Source organism: Pelophylax lessonae (genome assembly GCF_965119305.1).
Source record: "Pelophylax lessonae genome assembly, chromosome: 2".
In the NCBI taxonomy this organism is placed as follows: Eukaryota; Metazoa; Chordata; class Amphibia; order Anura; family Ranidae; genus Pelophylax; species Pelophylax lessonae.
Window position 1 is genome coordinate 439,480,988 of NC_138769.1, and position 17,868 is coordinate 439,498,855.

Sequence of the window (17,868 nt, forward strand, 5' to 3'; positions counted from 1 at the left end):
AGAGACAATTGGTCCCAAACAAATTGGTACCATACCAGTCATACCATACCAGTCAGGTACGCTTCAATATCTGGATATGAAATTAGCTTAAAATTTCTATGCTCACTTCTACAGGGAATGCAAACAAGTTTAAGATATCTCCTGATAATTCCTTAAGCAAGCTGCACAAAGCCAACACACACCACCGCTTTATACATGAGCGGAACTGCTCACTGCCAAGGGACCTATAGTAAGTGGCAAGTAGCGTTGTGCTTACGTCAGACACTTTTCTAACAGCTGATTCGTAGTCCTCAGCAGTATCTTTGTCTTCATCTGTGTCACTGCTCACTCCACAGAAAAAGGTTGGGGGCAATTGCAAGATTTCAGCTTTGGCCTTTTCTTCTGGTGTGGGAGTTTTTTCCCAGACAATTACACATTCCGTCTCTTTAGCTCGCCGCTGCCCTTGGCCTGAAAAAGTGGGAAATAAAAAAACTATATAAACTCTATATAAAGTTATGAACCGTTAGAAAGATTATCAATTGCTTCTTCCTATGGCAAAGATGTGATGTGCTGCAGTTGTGCTCATAAGTTTACATACCGTGGCAGAATTTGTGATTTCTTGGCCATTTTTCAGAAAATATGAATAACACAAAAACATTTCTTTTACACATGGTTAGTGTTTGTCTGAAGCCATTTATTATCAATCAACTGGGTTTACGCTATTAAAAACATAATGACAAACTACCCAAATGACTGATCAAAAGTTTACATACCTTATTTCCTAATGCCATGTATTGCCCCCTTTAACATTAATGAGAGCTTAAAGTCTTTTGTGGTATTTGTGGATGTAACGGAACAGAGACCCACAATGTGTTTATGGGATTCCATCAGTATACGGCTTCCTTCAGTCTTGAACATAGATATCAGAAATTTCAGCCACCCCAATAAAAAACGAACTTAGCTTGTATGTATCTGAAAACAACTCCTTTAGGCTCTGTTCACATGTAGGCGTTTTTGGGGAGTTTTTCTGCTCTAGGATCAGCTCTCAAAACGCCCAACAAGACAAATCCTATTCATTTCAATGGCCCCTGTTCACATCTGAGCGTTTTGACGCTGTGAGGAAAACGCCCAACGCTCAAAAAAAGTACATGAGCTTCTTTTTGGGCAGATTACAGGCGTTTTCCATTGGTCTCTATTCAATCTAAAAACGCCTGCACAAAAATCGCGGTAAAATCGCGGCAAAAAACGCGCGAAAAACGCTACGCTCAGGTGTGAATGTAGCCTTATTGAACATGAAACAGACTTTTTATACACTTGAGAAGTATGTCAGTCACTACATGAACAATGACCCAAATATTTACCCAAAACAATCTCACAATGGTTAGATAACGAGGTACAGCTGACTCATGGCTAATCCCATCTAGACAAGGTTATCATTAACATGCTAACTCAGCACACTTAAACCAGCCTGAAAGACCAGACTGTAGGCAACAAGGCTAAAACAAAATACAAAATTACACATTATTCAAAGTGTAAACACATAGAAAATCAGCATAATTACGATGTGTGGAAGACAGGTGGTTGAGCCGATATTAGCATCTGCTAGGAGTCTGACTGTGTGAAGCCTTATTGGCAATAGGCAGCTAGGCCTAGAGTCCCAGAGTCTTCATATAGTCTGAGATATATTGACAAATATTACAGTCCTATTTAAGCAATCTAAACCATATTCTCAGTGTCCATTGAGTTCATTTTCTTGGCCACCCTGTGCCCATAATAGACACAGGGTGACTTACACATAAGAGCTGAGCTGAGACAGGGGTTTCCCAACCTCTCTAAGGGAAGCTGGGTTCCACAGGCCCTCCAACCAAAATGACTCTCGTCACAGTGGATGAGGCGGTTTATCTTCTCAGATGGTAGAGCTGTCCATTCTTCCTGGCAAAAAGCCTCCAGTTCCTGTTAATTCTTGCATGTTAACTTACATGAACTGCACGTTTTAGATCTCCCCAGAGTGGCTCAATGATAGTCAGGAGACTGAGATAACCACTCCAGAACCGTCACTTTTTTCTGCTGTAGTCAATGACAGGTCCACTTGGCCTTGTGTTTAGGATCAGTCATGTTGGAATGTACAAGGACGTCCCATGCACAGCTTCCAAGATGATGAATGCAAATTTTCCTCCAGTATTTTTTTTAATAACATACTGCGTTCATCTTGCCATCAACTCGGACATAATTTTCTGTGCCTTTGTAACTCACACATCCCTAAAACATCAGCAATCCATGTCGGTGTTTCACAGTGGGAATGGTATACCTTTCATCATAGGCCTTGTTGACTCCAAATTTAGCATTTATGGTTGTGGCCAAAAAGCTCAATTTTGGTCTCATCACTCCAAATGACTTTTTGTGCCAGGATTGAGGTTTGTCTCTGCGCTGTTTGGCGTATTGTAAGTGGGATACTTTGTTACATTTGCGTAGTAATGGCTTTCTTCTGGCGACTCGACCATGCAGCCCATCTTTCTTCAAGTGCCTCATTGTGCATCTTGAAACAGCCACACCACATGTTTTCAGAGAGTCCTGTATTTCATATGAAGTTATTTGTGGGTTTTTCTTTGCATCCCGAACAAATTTCCTGGTAGCTGTTGCTGAAATGTTAGTTGGTCTACCGGACTGTGGTTTGGTTTCAACAGAACCCCTCATTTTACACTTCTTGATTAGAGTTTGAACACTGCTGATTGGCATTCTCAATTCCTTGGATTTCTTTTTATATCCCTTTCCGGTTTTATACAGTTCAACTACCTTTTCCCGTAGATCCTTTGGCAATTCTTTTGCTTTCACCATGACTCAGAATCCAGAAATGTCAGTGCAGCACTGGATGAAAGATGCAAGGGTCTGTCAGGAGTCCAGAAAATCACTGACCTTTAATACACACACACACACTAACTACAAGCAAACAGATCACAGGTGAGGATGGTTACTTTTAATAGCCATTCAAACTCCTTTGCGTCAAATTGTGTGCATGTTTTTAGGCCAAAATCACCAGGGTATGTAAACTTTTGATCATGTCATTTGTGTAGTTTGTTGTCATTATGATTTAAAAAAGAGTAAACAGTTAATTTATAATAAATTGCTTCAGCCAAACACTATCCATGAGTGAAAGAAGTTTGTGTTATCATTCATATTCTTGGAAAAATGGCCAAGATATTAAATTCTGCCAGGGTATGTAAACTTATGAGCACAACTGTATGTAGAACCTTTACCTAGTAACAGTAATAATACTTCTAAATATTAGTTAAGTACTTTGCAAGGAAAGAAGCTAATCTTAAATCGAGAAGAAAAAAAATTAACATTGCAGCTTACTAATCCTTCACAATGTGACTAAAGTTTTTTTTGGGGGCTTTTTCCTTTAATTTTACTTTTATTAACTCACTCACTTTCACGATTTAATCCATTGCATCTATAAACTATTAACTCCTCCTTTCTCCCCCCCCCCTGAGAATACAGAGGGATGTATAGTTTTCAACTCATAGCTGGGAAAGCTAAAAAACATTTGTTAGATATTTCAGCTAAGCTCACATGAAGTGAAAATGACACTGCATTTGCTCCAGCCATGAGCTAGGCTGCAGTCCTAAGGAATGGCATGTCCAATAAGCACCGCCCTGTGCATTTCATCGTATTGACGTCTTCAGGAACGGAACTCCAATCCTCCTTTGAAGACATCAATATGATAAAATGCGTAGATAGGCGTTGGGCCTATTTGACATGTCATTCCATAGCACTGCAGCCTAGCTCGCAGCCAATGTATTGCCTCTGGAGCTGGCACTGTTTAAAGGTGGACACATAAATTTTTACTGGAAATGTCATTGTACTAATAAGTGCAATCTATTATGCAGTGTTTTAAATACATGTATGGTTTTATGCGATGAAGTCTCTCTCTGCATTTTATTTGGATCCCGTTAGGCATTAAATGGGAATCGCTGCATAATCCTGGGACAAGTGTGTCATCCTACAGAGGCTGGAAGGAAGCGGATCCAGGGATTAAATGAGATAAGTTGGTTTGTGTGGATAGCTGGTGGCTGCACTGTTTGTGGATGAAGATTTAGCATTGTTCGAGGACTGAAAATGTTTGCATAATTGAAGTTTTTTTTGCATACTTGTTCTGGGTAAATCCATTCAAATATGAAAGTCAAATCAAAATAGGTCAGCAATAGTACTCTGGAACCTGCCAGCACAGGATTCCTTAAAGCTAAACTGTGGGCTTATCTTCAGTCTTGCACAGTTGTATAGGCTCCTCGTCTGAAATGATATTTCCTACTCCTGTGCACTGGAAGCTGCAGTAAAGCAGATACAGCCCATCCCATTTCCCAGCTGGAAGACATCTAAGCCTACTCTTACCCCCGTTGTACCGTCATGGACCTGAACCCTTTCTAATTCAGTTTTATCAGTCACGGAGGCTCGTCATCCCATGTGGGCATAACCTTGTGCAGTCGCCTCCAAACTGACATCAGCTCAAAGCATTTGGATATTTGCCCAACTCCTCCCATGAGTCAACCCACTCTATGCATTAAGGTTGAGGGCTGTTGGGAGGAATACCAAGGCAGGGAGCTGTGATGCTGCAGGCCCTTTCACACCTGCTATGATCTGCCTGAATTGCACAGAGAAGCACAGAGACCCGCTGATGACATATCTTGGTACAAAATAAGGCATGTAAGAAAACTGAAATAAGTTTTCTTTAAAATCATCATTAGCATGTCGAAGAAGAGGAAAGAGGGATCAGTGTTAGAATGTTAGAAAAGAAAAAAAAAAACAAGATTAAACTTGAGTTTTAATGTGGATGACTAATTTGATGAAGTCAAAGGTACAAGCAGGTTAAATGCTTTATATCTCAATTCTAGTTACAATGCTAGTAGGCATGCATGTGCAAGAAAGAATCCACTGTAAGCATCTGGAGATTAAAGCTATTCTGAGGTACAAGAATTTCTGTTCTTGACCAACCATTTACTCACTTATTCAGCAATAAATACCTTTGCCCTTTTTATCTTCTTCATAAAGTTGTCCATTTAACTTCTTAACAGCAGCCTCAAAATCCTCATCTGTACAACAAACCAAAATTGTTATTTCAAGCAACTGTTTAAAACCTAAATAGGTACATACAGAATATTACAACAGAAATTCAAAAATGGGTTACTGCCGCCAATTTTGCCCCACTAGGTGAAACAAGAATGGAAGCAAGATTAAATCCATGGATCAAAACATTAATATTGTATCTTTGAGCAATTATATCCATGGGCACCAAGAAGTAGTCAGCCTGCTTTTCTTCACCAAATAAGTAAACATATAGGCAAGTCAACACAGATTGCATTCAACTTGTTTCGGACTCTGATGCGTGAGCCCTAATATATATAACAGTCTAAAAATATTTTTGAATGTACATAATTTGCGAAGTTACCATCAACATCATTTTCATCACTGACATATCCAGGCTTGTTCTTGTAGCAGAAGAAAGTAGGAGGAAGTAGTAGCTGATCAGCTAGTGCTTTCTGTTCTGCTGTTGGAGTCAACTCATACACAATAAGCACATCTTGGGAGATGTCCGATTCAAGAGAATTACTACTCTTTGCTAAAAAATATTTAAACAAAAAAAAAAAAAATTAGACAAGTAACCAGAAGCAGAAGGCAGTAGAAAGGGTTACCATACTGGTTAAGCTGATAGTATAATAAATAAAATCTCAATAAGCATGGTGTCAAAAAACATTAGTTAAGCCATTTCTCTAGCACTACTGAATAAAAGCTATATACAAGATTTTTATTGATATATTTGAAGCATTAAAAAAAAAAAAAAAAAAAAAAAAAGTTATTTGGCACTGGCGCTTTTTTTAATTTAAAGTTGTTGTTAAAGTAGCTGATAGGTGCCCATCAAACTTTGAAAAAAGTAAAGCACTTTAACTTCAAACAAAATGTGTTCATTGAATCTAAATAAATCCGCTCTAAGGATGTCAGAGGATAAATTAAATGTGTGCACAGGTAAGCTGCAGCCTCACTTAAAATATAGCCAAAAGGCTATATAAATATGTATGTAAATATGAAGTGGTGGCGCTGCTTATAAAGTGCAAATAGGTATATATAAATATATAAAAATGAAAAGAATATAAAATGTAGAAACACAGATGTGATTGAGGAATAAAAATATAAATATAAATGGTGGATATGTAAATAGTGCCACAATATGGTGAAAATCCAACATGAAATGGTATTGGGAATGAGTTAGTATGGAATATATGAAAAAATATAAAAAAGTAAAATGAAGTAAGATATAAATAACCACCAAAGTGCGTAATATAAAGTGCAAAGTACTACAATATATATATCCTAGTATATACCTAAAATAATAATATCAGCATGTTGCAATAAAATGGTAAGAGAATAACTTGAAATAATAATACATAGGCGATGGTATAATATGAGAAAGTGTGCAAAAAGTGCAACAATTAAACTGGGTGTGCGGAAAACTTTTCCGGAAAAATAAATAAGAGTGCGGGAAAATATTTTTACAAAGTGCAGCAAGAAGTGATGTGATCTAAATTCATGTGATAAATAAGTCCGTATAATAGTAAAGGTGCAAAACAATATTATGGACAAGCTAGATGTGCGAAGAAATATGAACTCCAAGGTGAAAATAAGAAATGGTATTCAATCAGATCAGCTGATAAAATAAGTCCATATATAGAGGATTGTGCCCCGAAATGTGTTCATTGCTGGGAAAATAGGAATGCCGAAGAGGTGCATTATTGATATATTTTAAGCAGTTTTTGTGCAATGCTAAAAAAAAATGTCATCCAAAAATATCACTCAACAATTAGGTGCTAAGGTGGTACATAGTGATTTTTAACAGCCCATTCAGACTAGCGTGACTTGTCAGCCTGAAGTAGATTTTCTAGCTTCTAACAGTGTAGGAATCACCAAATCCAACAACCCTCTATCCTTCAGTACCTGGCTTTCAATAGCCAGCCGTTAAAGCCAGCGACCGTAAAGCAGGATGAAACAAAAGTCTCCAAGGAGCATCGGCTACCAGCCTAACGAGGCCTGCGTACCAAGACCGGCAAGGCCAGTCTGGAGAAACCGGAATCCCTTCTGCCTCGATTCCGCGCAGAAGTTTCGTCAGAAGCTGAAGTGGAGGAAAAGCGTAAATCAGATATGGTATCCAAGGGGCTGCCAGAGCGTCGGCCAAAGGATCCCGAGATCTTGCCACAAACCTCTGAACCTGCCGGTTAAGACAAGAGGCTAACAGGTCCACAATCGGGAGTCCCCCACCGGAGATACAGTTGTTGAAACACCTCCGGGCGAAGAGACCATTGGCCCGGCTCCAACGCCTGTCCACTGAGGTAGTCCACCTGCCAATTTCCCCCCCTGGCATGTGCACAGCAGAGGGCTGGAACATATCTGACGGTGTTCACCGTCACTGGGAGTGAGGGACAGATACTTGGGGGACGCTGAGAGAATGGTTTGGATGGCTTCAGATGGGACAGTAATATTTGTCAGCAACATCTCTCAGGAAATGTATGAAGATGAATGGTTTGACTTTTCAGATTGCTAGAATATTGCAGGAGTGGCTCATAGACCCTTGCTAGATAGTGAGATGGGGTTTGTTATTGGTAAGTGCCTATATTCCATTGTTCTATTGTTTGTCTGCCTTAAGATAAACCTATTACGGGATGTATATGTGTATTGGCTGCTAAGGGGGAGGGGGGATTGTCCCACAGTGTACATCTTTGTGCATGTGTTTGAACAGTGAGTTCTATTTCACCCTCAAGAGTCCTGTCTCCTATTGGGGGAATCCGCTACAAGGGATTTCTATGCTCTTCATACCCCCTTGAATAATCACTAAGCACTTGTAAGAGCTTGTTCCTGTTCCTGCTTCACCTCTGGGAAAAGAGGTTCACCCACTGGAACCTGGAGCCTTGTAGGTCCAGGGTGGGTAGGAGACGGCGGGACCCCAACCAAGCTGCTGCGGTTCGTGGGGTCTGAGGTGGTTATGGAGTCTGGTGGAGTGCATGTAGCCCTCGGGAAGCACTAGGAGCATCTGTCAAAGGAGGTACCCAGTCGGGGTCTGTTGATCCGTTACAATATTCTGCCCACCTTAGAATGCCAGCTACTTCTCTGGTCACTTGGGCACTTTTGGTGGCCGTCCACAGGGAGAGGCAGGGACAGGCAAAGCCTGATCGCCCGGATCTTAAGGATACTGATCAGCAGACTGGACTCCTCCTGAGTCCAAATCCCTTGAGCCGCATCTGTACCCAAAACCGCTCCCCACCTGGACAGGCTGGCGTCTGTGGAAACCACTGCCCAGTACAGGGGGAGAAAGGACTATCCCTGTCGAAGCGCCAGGAAACAGCCACCAAATCAAGGATCCCCTTGCACCCGGCTCAACAGAATCAGATTGTCCAGAGACTGAGGATTTTTGTCCCTTTTGGCAAAAATCTCCTTATGCAGAGGACTGGTATGGAACTGAGCAAACAGAACCGCCTCGAAGGAGGAGACCATTAAGCCCAGCCCCTGCATGCAAGTCCTGAGAGACTACCAATGTTTAGACAACAGGAGCTGAATTGTATGCTGCAACTTCAGTAATTTTGCCCCTGGAAGAAACACCCTGATTGAGGCTGAATCCAAAGTCAGGCCCAGGTAGTCCAGGGTGTTGGATGGAGTCAGAGCTGATTTCTGAAAATTCAGTTTCCAGCCACACTCTTGCAGAGTTCACACAGTGATGTCCAGAACGTCTTAAGACAGACCGAGACTCTGCACACAGAAGGAGATCGTCCACGTACCCCAGTACCGCGATCCCCTCTGCCTGAGCAAGGCCAACACCAGGGCCAACACTTTTCGATCACACGAGGAGCTCAGGTGAGACCAAAGGGTAAAGCTATGAATTGATAATGCTCCTCTCCCTCGGCAAAGTGAAGAAAACGTTGGTGCCCCACATATTGGGATGTAAATGTAAGTGTCCTTGATATCAATAGAGGCCAGAGAATCCAGATGAAGGGATGCCACCACCATGAGAATGGACTCCATACGAAATTTCTGAAGCAGCCCAAAGCGATTTAGGGCATTGAGGACCAAGATTGGACGAACCATGCCTTCCTTCCCGGGAACAGTAAACAGATTTGAATAAAATCCCTGAAAACGTTACAACTCTGGAACTGGCACAATTACTCCCAGTAAAAGCAGATCCTGCACCGCCCCATAAAGGCGTTGCAGCCGATCTGGGGACAGGCGCAAGTTGGAAGGGAAAAATCTTGCCAAAGGCAAGGACTGAAACTCGATCTTGTAACCGGACCGAATCAACTCGTGGACCCATTTGTCTTGAATGGAAGATCAACGGTCTGGAAAGAAGCGAAGATGTCCCCCCACCCTAGATACGAGTGAGGGCCCCCCCCCCCCTCAGGCAGAGGAGGGCTTGTCTGCGGGACCAGTGGAACCCAATTTTGACTTACCAGCCCAGTGCCTCTTGGAACCTCCCATGAAGTAATGGGTGGATTTGTGTACCTTGTCCTGCGAGCCCGCGGGACGAAAGGGACGTTTGTGATGTGATCTGAGAAGAAAGGACCACGTTTACGATGAGGCTCTTTGCTCTTGGCAACCTGTGGAAGCCGAGTACTCTTAACCTTTCGTAAGACCTTTGAACGTTCTCTTCCATAGAAGCTCTGAACAGGCGGTCTCCTACAAAAGGGAGATCAGTCAACACCTTTTTGGAAGCCTGGTCCGCAGAAAAGTATTTCAGCCAAATCATGCGACGAAAGGATCACCGCTGTTACAGATGCTCTGCAGGCTAAAGGGGCCGCATCCAGAGAGGCATCACAAATATACTGTAACCTCTGTATCAACTGATCAGCCAGCTCAGGAGGATGTTGACCCCCTGTCAAATCCTGGTGCAGAAGTTTTGCACATTCCGTTAAGGTCTGGGAGACCAAAGCGATGGCAAACACCGGCCTCAAAATTGAACTTGCTACAGTGAAAAGGTATCGGACCAGAGCCTCAGCTCTCATCCACAAGCTTTTTAAATTATAAGGAATCCTCCACCGGAAGAAGCATGGCTTTATCCAAACTGGAAACCTGAGAATCAACCACCAATGGAACAGTCAGTTTCTCCAAAAGGGGCTCTTTAAAAAGATAACTCCTAGCGAAATGCTTAGGAATCCCAACCATGCGTTTCAGGGATCCCACCTGACTTGCGACAATATCGTCAAAATAGGCAGAAAAGGGGAACCCAGTGGGTTGACTAGTGTCTGCAGAACTGCACTAGTGTCACTCCAGAATCTGAGGTGTCAGAGGATACAGGTGAAGGGAGGGGGCGCTTTTTGCTAGGCCGCTTTTGAAGAGCCATATCAACTTTGGACACTAGTGACTGCAGGACCGCCGTCATGGCTTCCAGGGCAAACAGACCCAGAGGGTGCCGCCGCTTCCGAGAGTGAGTCAGGTGGCGACACATAAACCTGAAAACTATCAGCGCAATAATCTGTGTAAAAAAAGTGCCCTTAGACAAATGTAGATAAATCAAATAGATGCAATAAATCTATATTCCAGCTGCTAACATTCATTGTGATCCACTTACCAATAAAGTACAATAAAAATCAAAAATGCTGCGCCAGAAAATAATTTGACAATAAATATACAAATATTAAATAATAAATATTCAATAAAAGGATGAAATTAAAGTTAACTGTGCAGTCCCAATGATCACAAATAAAAACACCCCAGTGGACGTGATCCTCAATACAACATCCCAGTGATTACAGGTGTATCCAAAATAGTCTATGCCTTTGTGAGTGTGCTCCTGAATCCACCACCAAAAAAAAAAAAAAAAAAAAAAAATTTTTTTTATATATATATATATATATATATATATATATATATATATATATATATATATATATATATATATATATATACACATATACATATACATATACATATATACACACACACACACACACACACACACACACACATATATATATATATATATATATATATATATATATATATATACATACAGTAAAACCTTGGATTGCGAGCATAATTCATTCCGGAAGCATGCTTGTAATCCAAAGCACTCTTATATCAAAGCAAATTTCCCCATAAGAAATAATGGAAACTCCGCTGATTCGTTCCACAACCATATACATATATATATATATATATATATATATATATATATATATATATATATATATATATATATGGCACCAGCGCTGCTGTTGTGCTGGGACTTGTGGGGAGGGGGTTATTGCAATTGTTTCACATATTGCGGGCGGCCTCCGAATTGACCATGGAGTCCCTGGAGCATGTGTCACCACCTACTAAATATTCAATAAAAGGAAAACATTAAAGTTAACTGTGCAATCCCAATGATCACAAATAAAAACACCCCAGTGGACGTGATCCTCAATACAACATCCCTGGATGCCTGCATCCTTAGATGTGCCTGTTCCAATCATAAAGCATGTGAATTGCTAAATGATGTACCTTCATTACATTTAATCATATTGCTACACTTAGAGGCGCCTCTCTTCTCTTTTATACTGTGACTTGAGGCTACTTGTATATCAAGACATCGCTTGTATATCAAGTCAAAATTTATTTGAAAATTAAATTTTAGAGGCTTTATATAAAGGTTAGAGGTGAGGTTAGAGGCTTTATATAAATTTTTTGGTGGTGGATTCAGGAGCACACTCACGAAGACATACACTATTTGGATACACCTGTAATCACTAGGATGTTGCATTATGGATCACGTCCACAGAGGTGTTTTTATTTGTGATCATTGGGATTGCACAGTTAACTTTAATGTTTACCTTTTATTGAATATTTAGTAGGTGGTGACACATGCTCCAGGGACTCCATGGTCAATTCGGAGGCCGCCCGCAATATGTGAAACAATTGCAATAACCCCCTCCCCACAAGTCCCAGCACAGCAGCAGCGCTGCTGCTATAGCAGAAAGAGGGAGCAGTACACCCACAGGGACTCCCCACCACCGACTTAGGGAAAGGATACAGAGCGCCAAGCTGCTTGCAATGCAGGGATCAGACAGAAGGAGGAAGCACCGTCACTGCCACTACAGGCCCACCACCGCATCACCACTCCACAGGCTACAAGAAAATGACTGCCACACTGATTTTAATGGAAAACTCCAAAAACATTGCTGTTGAAGCGTCAGAACAGCCATCCACTGTAAAATAATGGCAACGCACGGCACCCAGGAGCTTGTAGTCAGCAAGGGGGGCCCCAACAGGGACCTCCATCCTGACATTACCAAATAACATTTTATTGTGAGCTGCCAGCGGCGTGCTCCCTCCCCCTCCAACTCAACACCGCATGACCCCATACCTGAAAGTAGTCAAGCCACCCCGGGAAGGGGGGACTAAAGGGGGGGGGTAGGGGAGGGTGACTTGTGCAGGGGAACCCAGCTAGTAAGGGGGTACCAAGGAGGCCTACCAAACCGAGGAAAGAGCCCGCGTCCACCCGAACATTTTCCCAGAAGAGAGGGGGGACACTACTCACCACACCTGGGCACAAAGCGGGCACCACTCTGGGCAGTCCACAGCACCATCTTGGAATGGGGGTGCTGTAGGTCAGAGGTACGCTGTAACTCAGGTCGTGACCAGGGTCGTAACCAGGGCTATGCGTCCTCGCAAAGTGTTTCACTCGCCGGCCAGCCCCCCGCCAACCTAGCGCGGATCAAAAGTTGGGTCACTCTCGCTGGCCAGACTGGGAAGACTAAGGATCTAAGACAGGGGTCTTGAAACTATGGCCCTCCAGTTGTTCAGGAACTACAATTCCTATCATGCCTAGTCATGTCTGTGAACATCAGTTTTACAATGCCTCATGAGATGTGTAGACCCGCACAGCAGGAGGGCCGAAGTTTGGGGATCTCTGATCTAGGATATCCAGTGCGTCGCCCAGTCTGGCTGTTTATTGTAGTTCTCACAGGAACAAAAAATAAGAAAAAACAAATTCTGTTTAAAAAGGAATAAATACTAGGACAAGAGATCCCAGCAAGGAACTAGGTCCTTACTCCTGACTAGGCAGAAAAAAAAAAACTTAAGTCCTATAGCAGGAAGTGGGAAGTATACCCTCTAAGACTGCCCTATGGGTGTAGTCAAATTTGTTTTCGCCTAGCCCTACTCCTATGGAGAGAAGCATAACCCAAAGTTTAAAGAAGATATGGAGCTTTGTCCGTCAAAACGAAAGGGAAAAATATTTTTCTTTTCATGCAGCACAGTGGACACTTGCTTAGAAACCACCACAATGAAAAGCAGCATCACTTGATACATAGATTCTGAAAAAACAGAAAGGGGATCAAAGAAGAGTACCAGCTTATCTTGGGGGGGGGGGGGGGGGGGGAGGAAGACACAACCGTAGCTTGTAAATGGGTGCGATAATCCTTTCCAGCTAATTCTCCAAGACTGCTTTCGTAGGATCCGACAGTAAAGCCTAGCACATATGGGGCGAATGTCAGGCAACACCAGCCTGTTCAATAAAAACCGGTCGACAGAAAGGCTGGGGAGCAGGTTGCAGAGCTAGAAAAAAAACACATTATATATATATATATATATATATATATATATATATATATATATATATGGGCCTGGGCCTTTGTCGACAGGGTAAGGGCTTTGTGTGGATGAGTTTGGCACACTTCACAAGATCATTCAGAATTCAGAAGGCGCATTTCACCTGTAGTTGACCTTCTGATGCTTGACCCCTTTCAAGAGGGTTTTCCACTTCTATTAACTAGTATGGGGAGGGAAAATCAGTCTGACCGTAAGAAAAGCCCATTGACATGTCCTAAGAGTGGATAATTTTACTTAATAAACCCTTTCGTACAGCACCTGGGTTTCCAAATACTATAAAAGTAATGAAGGGTATCTCATTTTAAATGCACTTGGGATCTCAGAAAAAATACATTACTTATTTACGCAGGCTAGTAGTTGGGGAACAAAATTAAGTAACCCTAGTGAAAGCAATAATTCTAATATAAGTTGAGACAAGCAATTAGTCTCTGCCCTTTGCTATATTTTCTATTTGCATGCAAAACACTACCAACACATATGATGGGATATATTTTGCATTAAGGGAACATAAGCCATTGCATTCTTCAGTCTTTGGGTCTAAAAAGGGGCGATACAATAAAGCAGACTTGTTCATTCAATGAGCTGCATCACACTGCCCATGCATTGCACATTATTTTTTGTATGCAAATACCGCTACATTGACTGGCATGGGGGGGAAAAAAAAACACTATATTTCTCCGTTTCCCTATATATATATATATATATATATATATATATATATATATATATATATATATATATATATATATATATATATATATATATATATAGACACACACACACACACACACAGTTAGGTCCATATATATTTGGCACAATTTTAGTTTTTTTCGTGTATATACCAAAACACATTCAAGTTCTAGTTATATAATGGTAATGGATATGGACTGAAAGTGCACACAAGTTTAATTTGAGGGTATGTACATTCAAATCAGAGGAAGGGTTTAGGAATTACAGCTGTTAAGAATAGCCACCCCCCTTTTTTTAAGGGACCAAAAGTAATTGGGCAATTGAATCAAAAGCGGTTTCAAGGCCAGGTGTGGGCTACTCCGTTATTTCTTCATCAATTTAGCAGGTAAAAGGCCTGGGGTTGATTCCAAGTGTGGTATTTGCATTTGGAATCTATTGCAGTGAAACTACATCATGCTTTCAAAGGAGCTGTCCATGCAAGTGAAACAGGCCATTGTAAGGCTTCAAAATCAAATCCATACATTCTGAGGAAAGAACGCACTGATGAACTCCGTAACATAAAAAGGGCTGGGCGTGAAGGGAAGACAACAGTGGTGGATGATCGCAGGACCTCTTTATGGTAAAGAAAACCCCATTCACAACATGCAGACAAGTGAGGGACACTCTCCAGGAGGTGGGCATATAATTGTCAAAGTCAACAATTAGGAGAAGACTTCACAAGAGCAAATACACACCGCAAATACTCACCACACACCGAATCAGGCCCCGACCCCTTCAACCTTGACAAACCGATAACACTAGAAGTCTAAAAAAGCATAGCCGTGCTCTTGAGCGCCTATGGCGTAAGACTCGGTCTCAGAAGGATTTCAACCAATATAAATCCGCCCTCCAAAAATACAATTCCAGTCTCCACACTGCCAAACAGACCTATTTTATCACTCTCATTAACAGCCTGTCATCACGCTCCCGGCAACTCTTCGCTACCTTTAACTCTTTACTCCATCCTCCACTACCCCCTCCCACCGACTCAATCACTGCCCAGGAGATTGCCAACCACTTCAAACAGAAGATTGACACAATTCGTAAGGAGATCGTTGCTGTTCAGATACCTTCCTCCATGCTTTATGCTTCATGCCCACAAGTGCGATCATTACTTCCCTCATTCAACCCCGCCACTACGGACGAGGTTGCTAAACTACTTGCTAACGTCCACTTAACCTGCCCTCTGGGTCCTGTTCCCTCGCAAATGCTACGGTCACCTTCTGGCCCTATTCTACACTCTCTAACCCACATATTCAATCTCTCCCTCTCTTCTGGCATTTACCCCAACTCTCTAAAACATGCACTAGTCAGCCCCATACTTAAAAAGCCCTCACTGGACCCAACCTATCTGAACAAACTACGCCCTATTTCCTTGCTCCCCTTTTCATCCAAACTCCTCGAACGTCTAGTCTACAACCGACTGTGCGACCACCTTGCCGAGAATAGCCTCCTTGATCCCCTTCAGTCTGGATTTCGGCCTCAACACTCCACTGAAACTGCACTCCTAAAGCTGACAAATGATCTGCTAACGGCCAAAACCAGTGGACACTATTTTGTACTCCTACTTCTGGACCTTTCTGCTGCCTTTGATATGGTTGACCATCCCCTCCTCCTCAAAAAACTCCATGCCTTTGGTCTCCGTGACCGTACTCTTCAATGGTTATCTTCCTACTTATCCAACGGCACCTTTAGCGTTACCTACAATTCTACTTCCTCCTCTCCCCTTCTCTGTTGGAGTCCCCCAAGGCTCTGTTCTTGGACCCCTCCTATTTTCAATCTACACCTCCTCTCTAGGTCAGTTGATAGCCTCCCACGGCTTCCAATACCATCTCTACGCTGATGATACCCAAATCTATCTATCTATCCACTCCTCAGCTCTCTCCCTCAGTTTCCTCACGCATCACTAATTTACTATCAGATACATCGGTCTGGATGTCTCACCACTTCCTCAAGCTCAATCCATCCAAAACCGAGCTTATAATTTTTCCTCCAACGCGTGCCCCTTCCCCTGATTTCTCCGTCAATATCAATGGCATAACCATCAGCCCATCCCCATGCCAAGGTGTTAGGTGTTGTCCTGGACTCTGAACTCTCCTTCAAACCCCACATCCAATCGCTGTCCAAATCTTGCCGCCTCAGCCTTCGCAACATCTCCAAAATACGCCCCTTTCTAACCAAAGACACAAAACTCCTAGTTCACTCCCTGGTCATCTCGCGCCTCGACTACTGCAACTCCCTTCTCATTGGCTTACCTCTACACAGGCTATCCCCCCTTCAATCCATCATGAATGCTGCCGCCAGACTCATCCACCTCCCCAATCGCTCAGTGTCCCCTGCTCCTCTCTGTCAAGCCCTCCACTGGCTTCCGCTCACTCAACGAATTAAATTCAAAATACTTACATCTTACAAAGCAATCCACAGCCTAGCCCCCAGCTACATCACCAGCCTCATCTCAAAATACCAACCTAATCGCTCTCTTCGTTCCTCTCAAAACCTCCTGCTCTCTAGCTCACTCATCACCTCCTCCCACGCTCGCCTCCAGGACTTTTCCAGAGCCTCTCCAATACTATGGAACTCCTTACCCTTATCTGTCCGATTATCTCCCACTCTATTAGCTTTTAGGCGATCTCTGAAAACCCTCCTTTTCAGAGAAGCCTATCCTACCCACACCTAAGAAATATACCTCCATTTTCTCCATCTACCCATCCCCCACGGTTATTGCCTTTTGTTTCAATTGACCCTCCCTTCTAGATTGTAAGCTCTAATGAGCAGGGCCCTCTAGTTCCTCCTGTTTTGAACTGTATTGTAACTGTATTGTCTGCCTTCACATTGTAAAGCGCTGCGCAAACTGTTGGCGCTATATAAATCCTGTAAAATAATAATAATAATAATAATAAATACAGAGGGTTCACCACAAGGTGCAAACCATTTATAAGCCCGAAGAAAAGAAAAGCCAGATTAGACTTCGCCAAAAAAAAATCTAAAAAAGCTAGACCAGTTCTGGAAAAGCATTCTTTGGACGGATGAAACTAGGAATAAACAATTTCTGCAAATTGATATACCTGTATGTTGGCTTGAAGAACTGTACCGGGGTGATGCCTACAGCTGAAGGCATCAACCTGGTACAGTTTTTTAGAGCCAACGGTCAGCTTTCTGGTGATAACCGATGCGGCTCAGCAGCCGCTCGGTGGTTATCCCAGCAAGCGGAAGGGCACATCCCCTGCCCATCCCGCAGCTCTGCCCGGGTCTCCTGTGCCCATAGGAGACCGGAACAACCAGCCGGCTGGTTAGAGTCCCGAACAAAGCCGCATTCGGCTTCGAACAGGTCTCCGGTCAAGTAACCCGGAAGCAATGTCATAACGTCACTTCAGGTTTACTCAGCTACTAATGGTGTCAATTTAAAAGACTGACAGTATTCAAAAAAGACGATTTCAGCGTTTTGAATACTCTGAAGTGCATTGGAGGGGTTTGGGGTCCTTTAGACACAAGATCCCTCCATAAAGAGTACCTGTCACTGCCTATTACTGCCAAGAG

At 42.6% G+C, this 17,868-nt stretch overlaps 1 protein-coding gene across 1 annotated transcript in view; it reads right to left on the reverse strand.

Annotated features, from left to right (window-relative positions):
* The window catches only part of LOC309546294 (E3 SUMO-protein ligase RanBP2-like), a 258,408-nt gene that overhangs the window by 45,842 nt on the left and 194,698 nt on the right, over nt 1-17,868 (reverse strand). The window contains exons 21-23 of the mRNA XM_082245888.1: nt 5,423-5,593; nt 4,998-5,066; nt 257-447 (exon numbers count right to left, since the gene is read on the reverse strand). Coding sequence (XP_082102014.1) covers nt 257-447; nt 4,998-5,066; nt 5,423-5,593 — 431 coding nt within the window. The remainder of the gene's footprint in view (nt 1-256; nt 448-4,997; nt 5,067-5,422; nt 5,594-17,868) is intronic.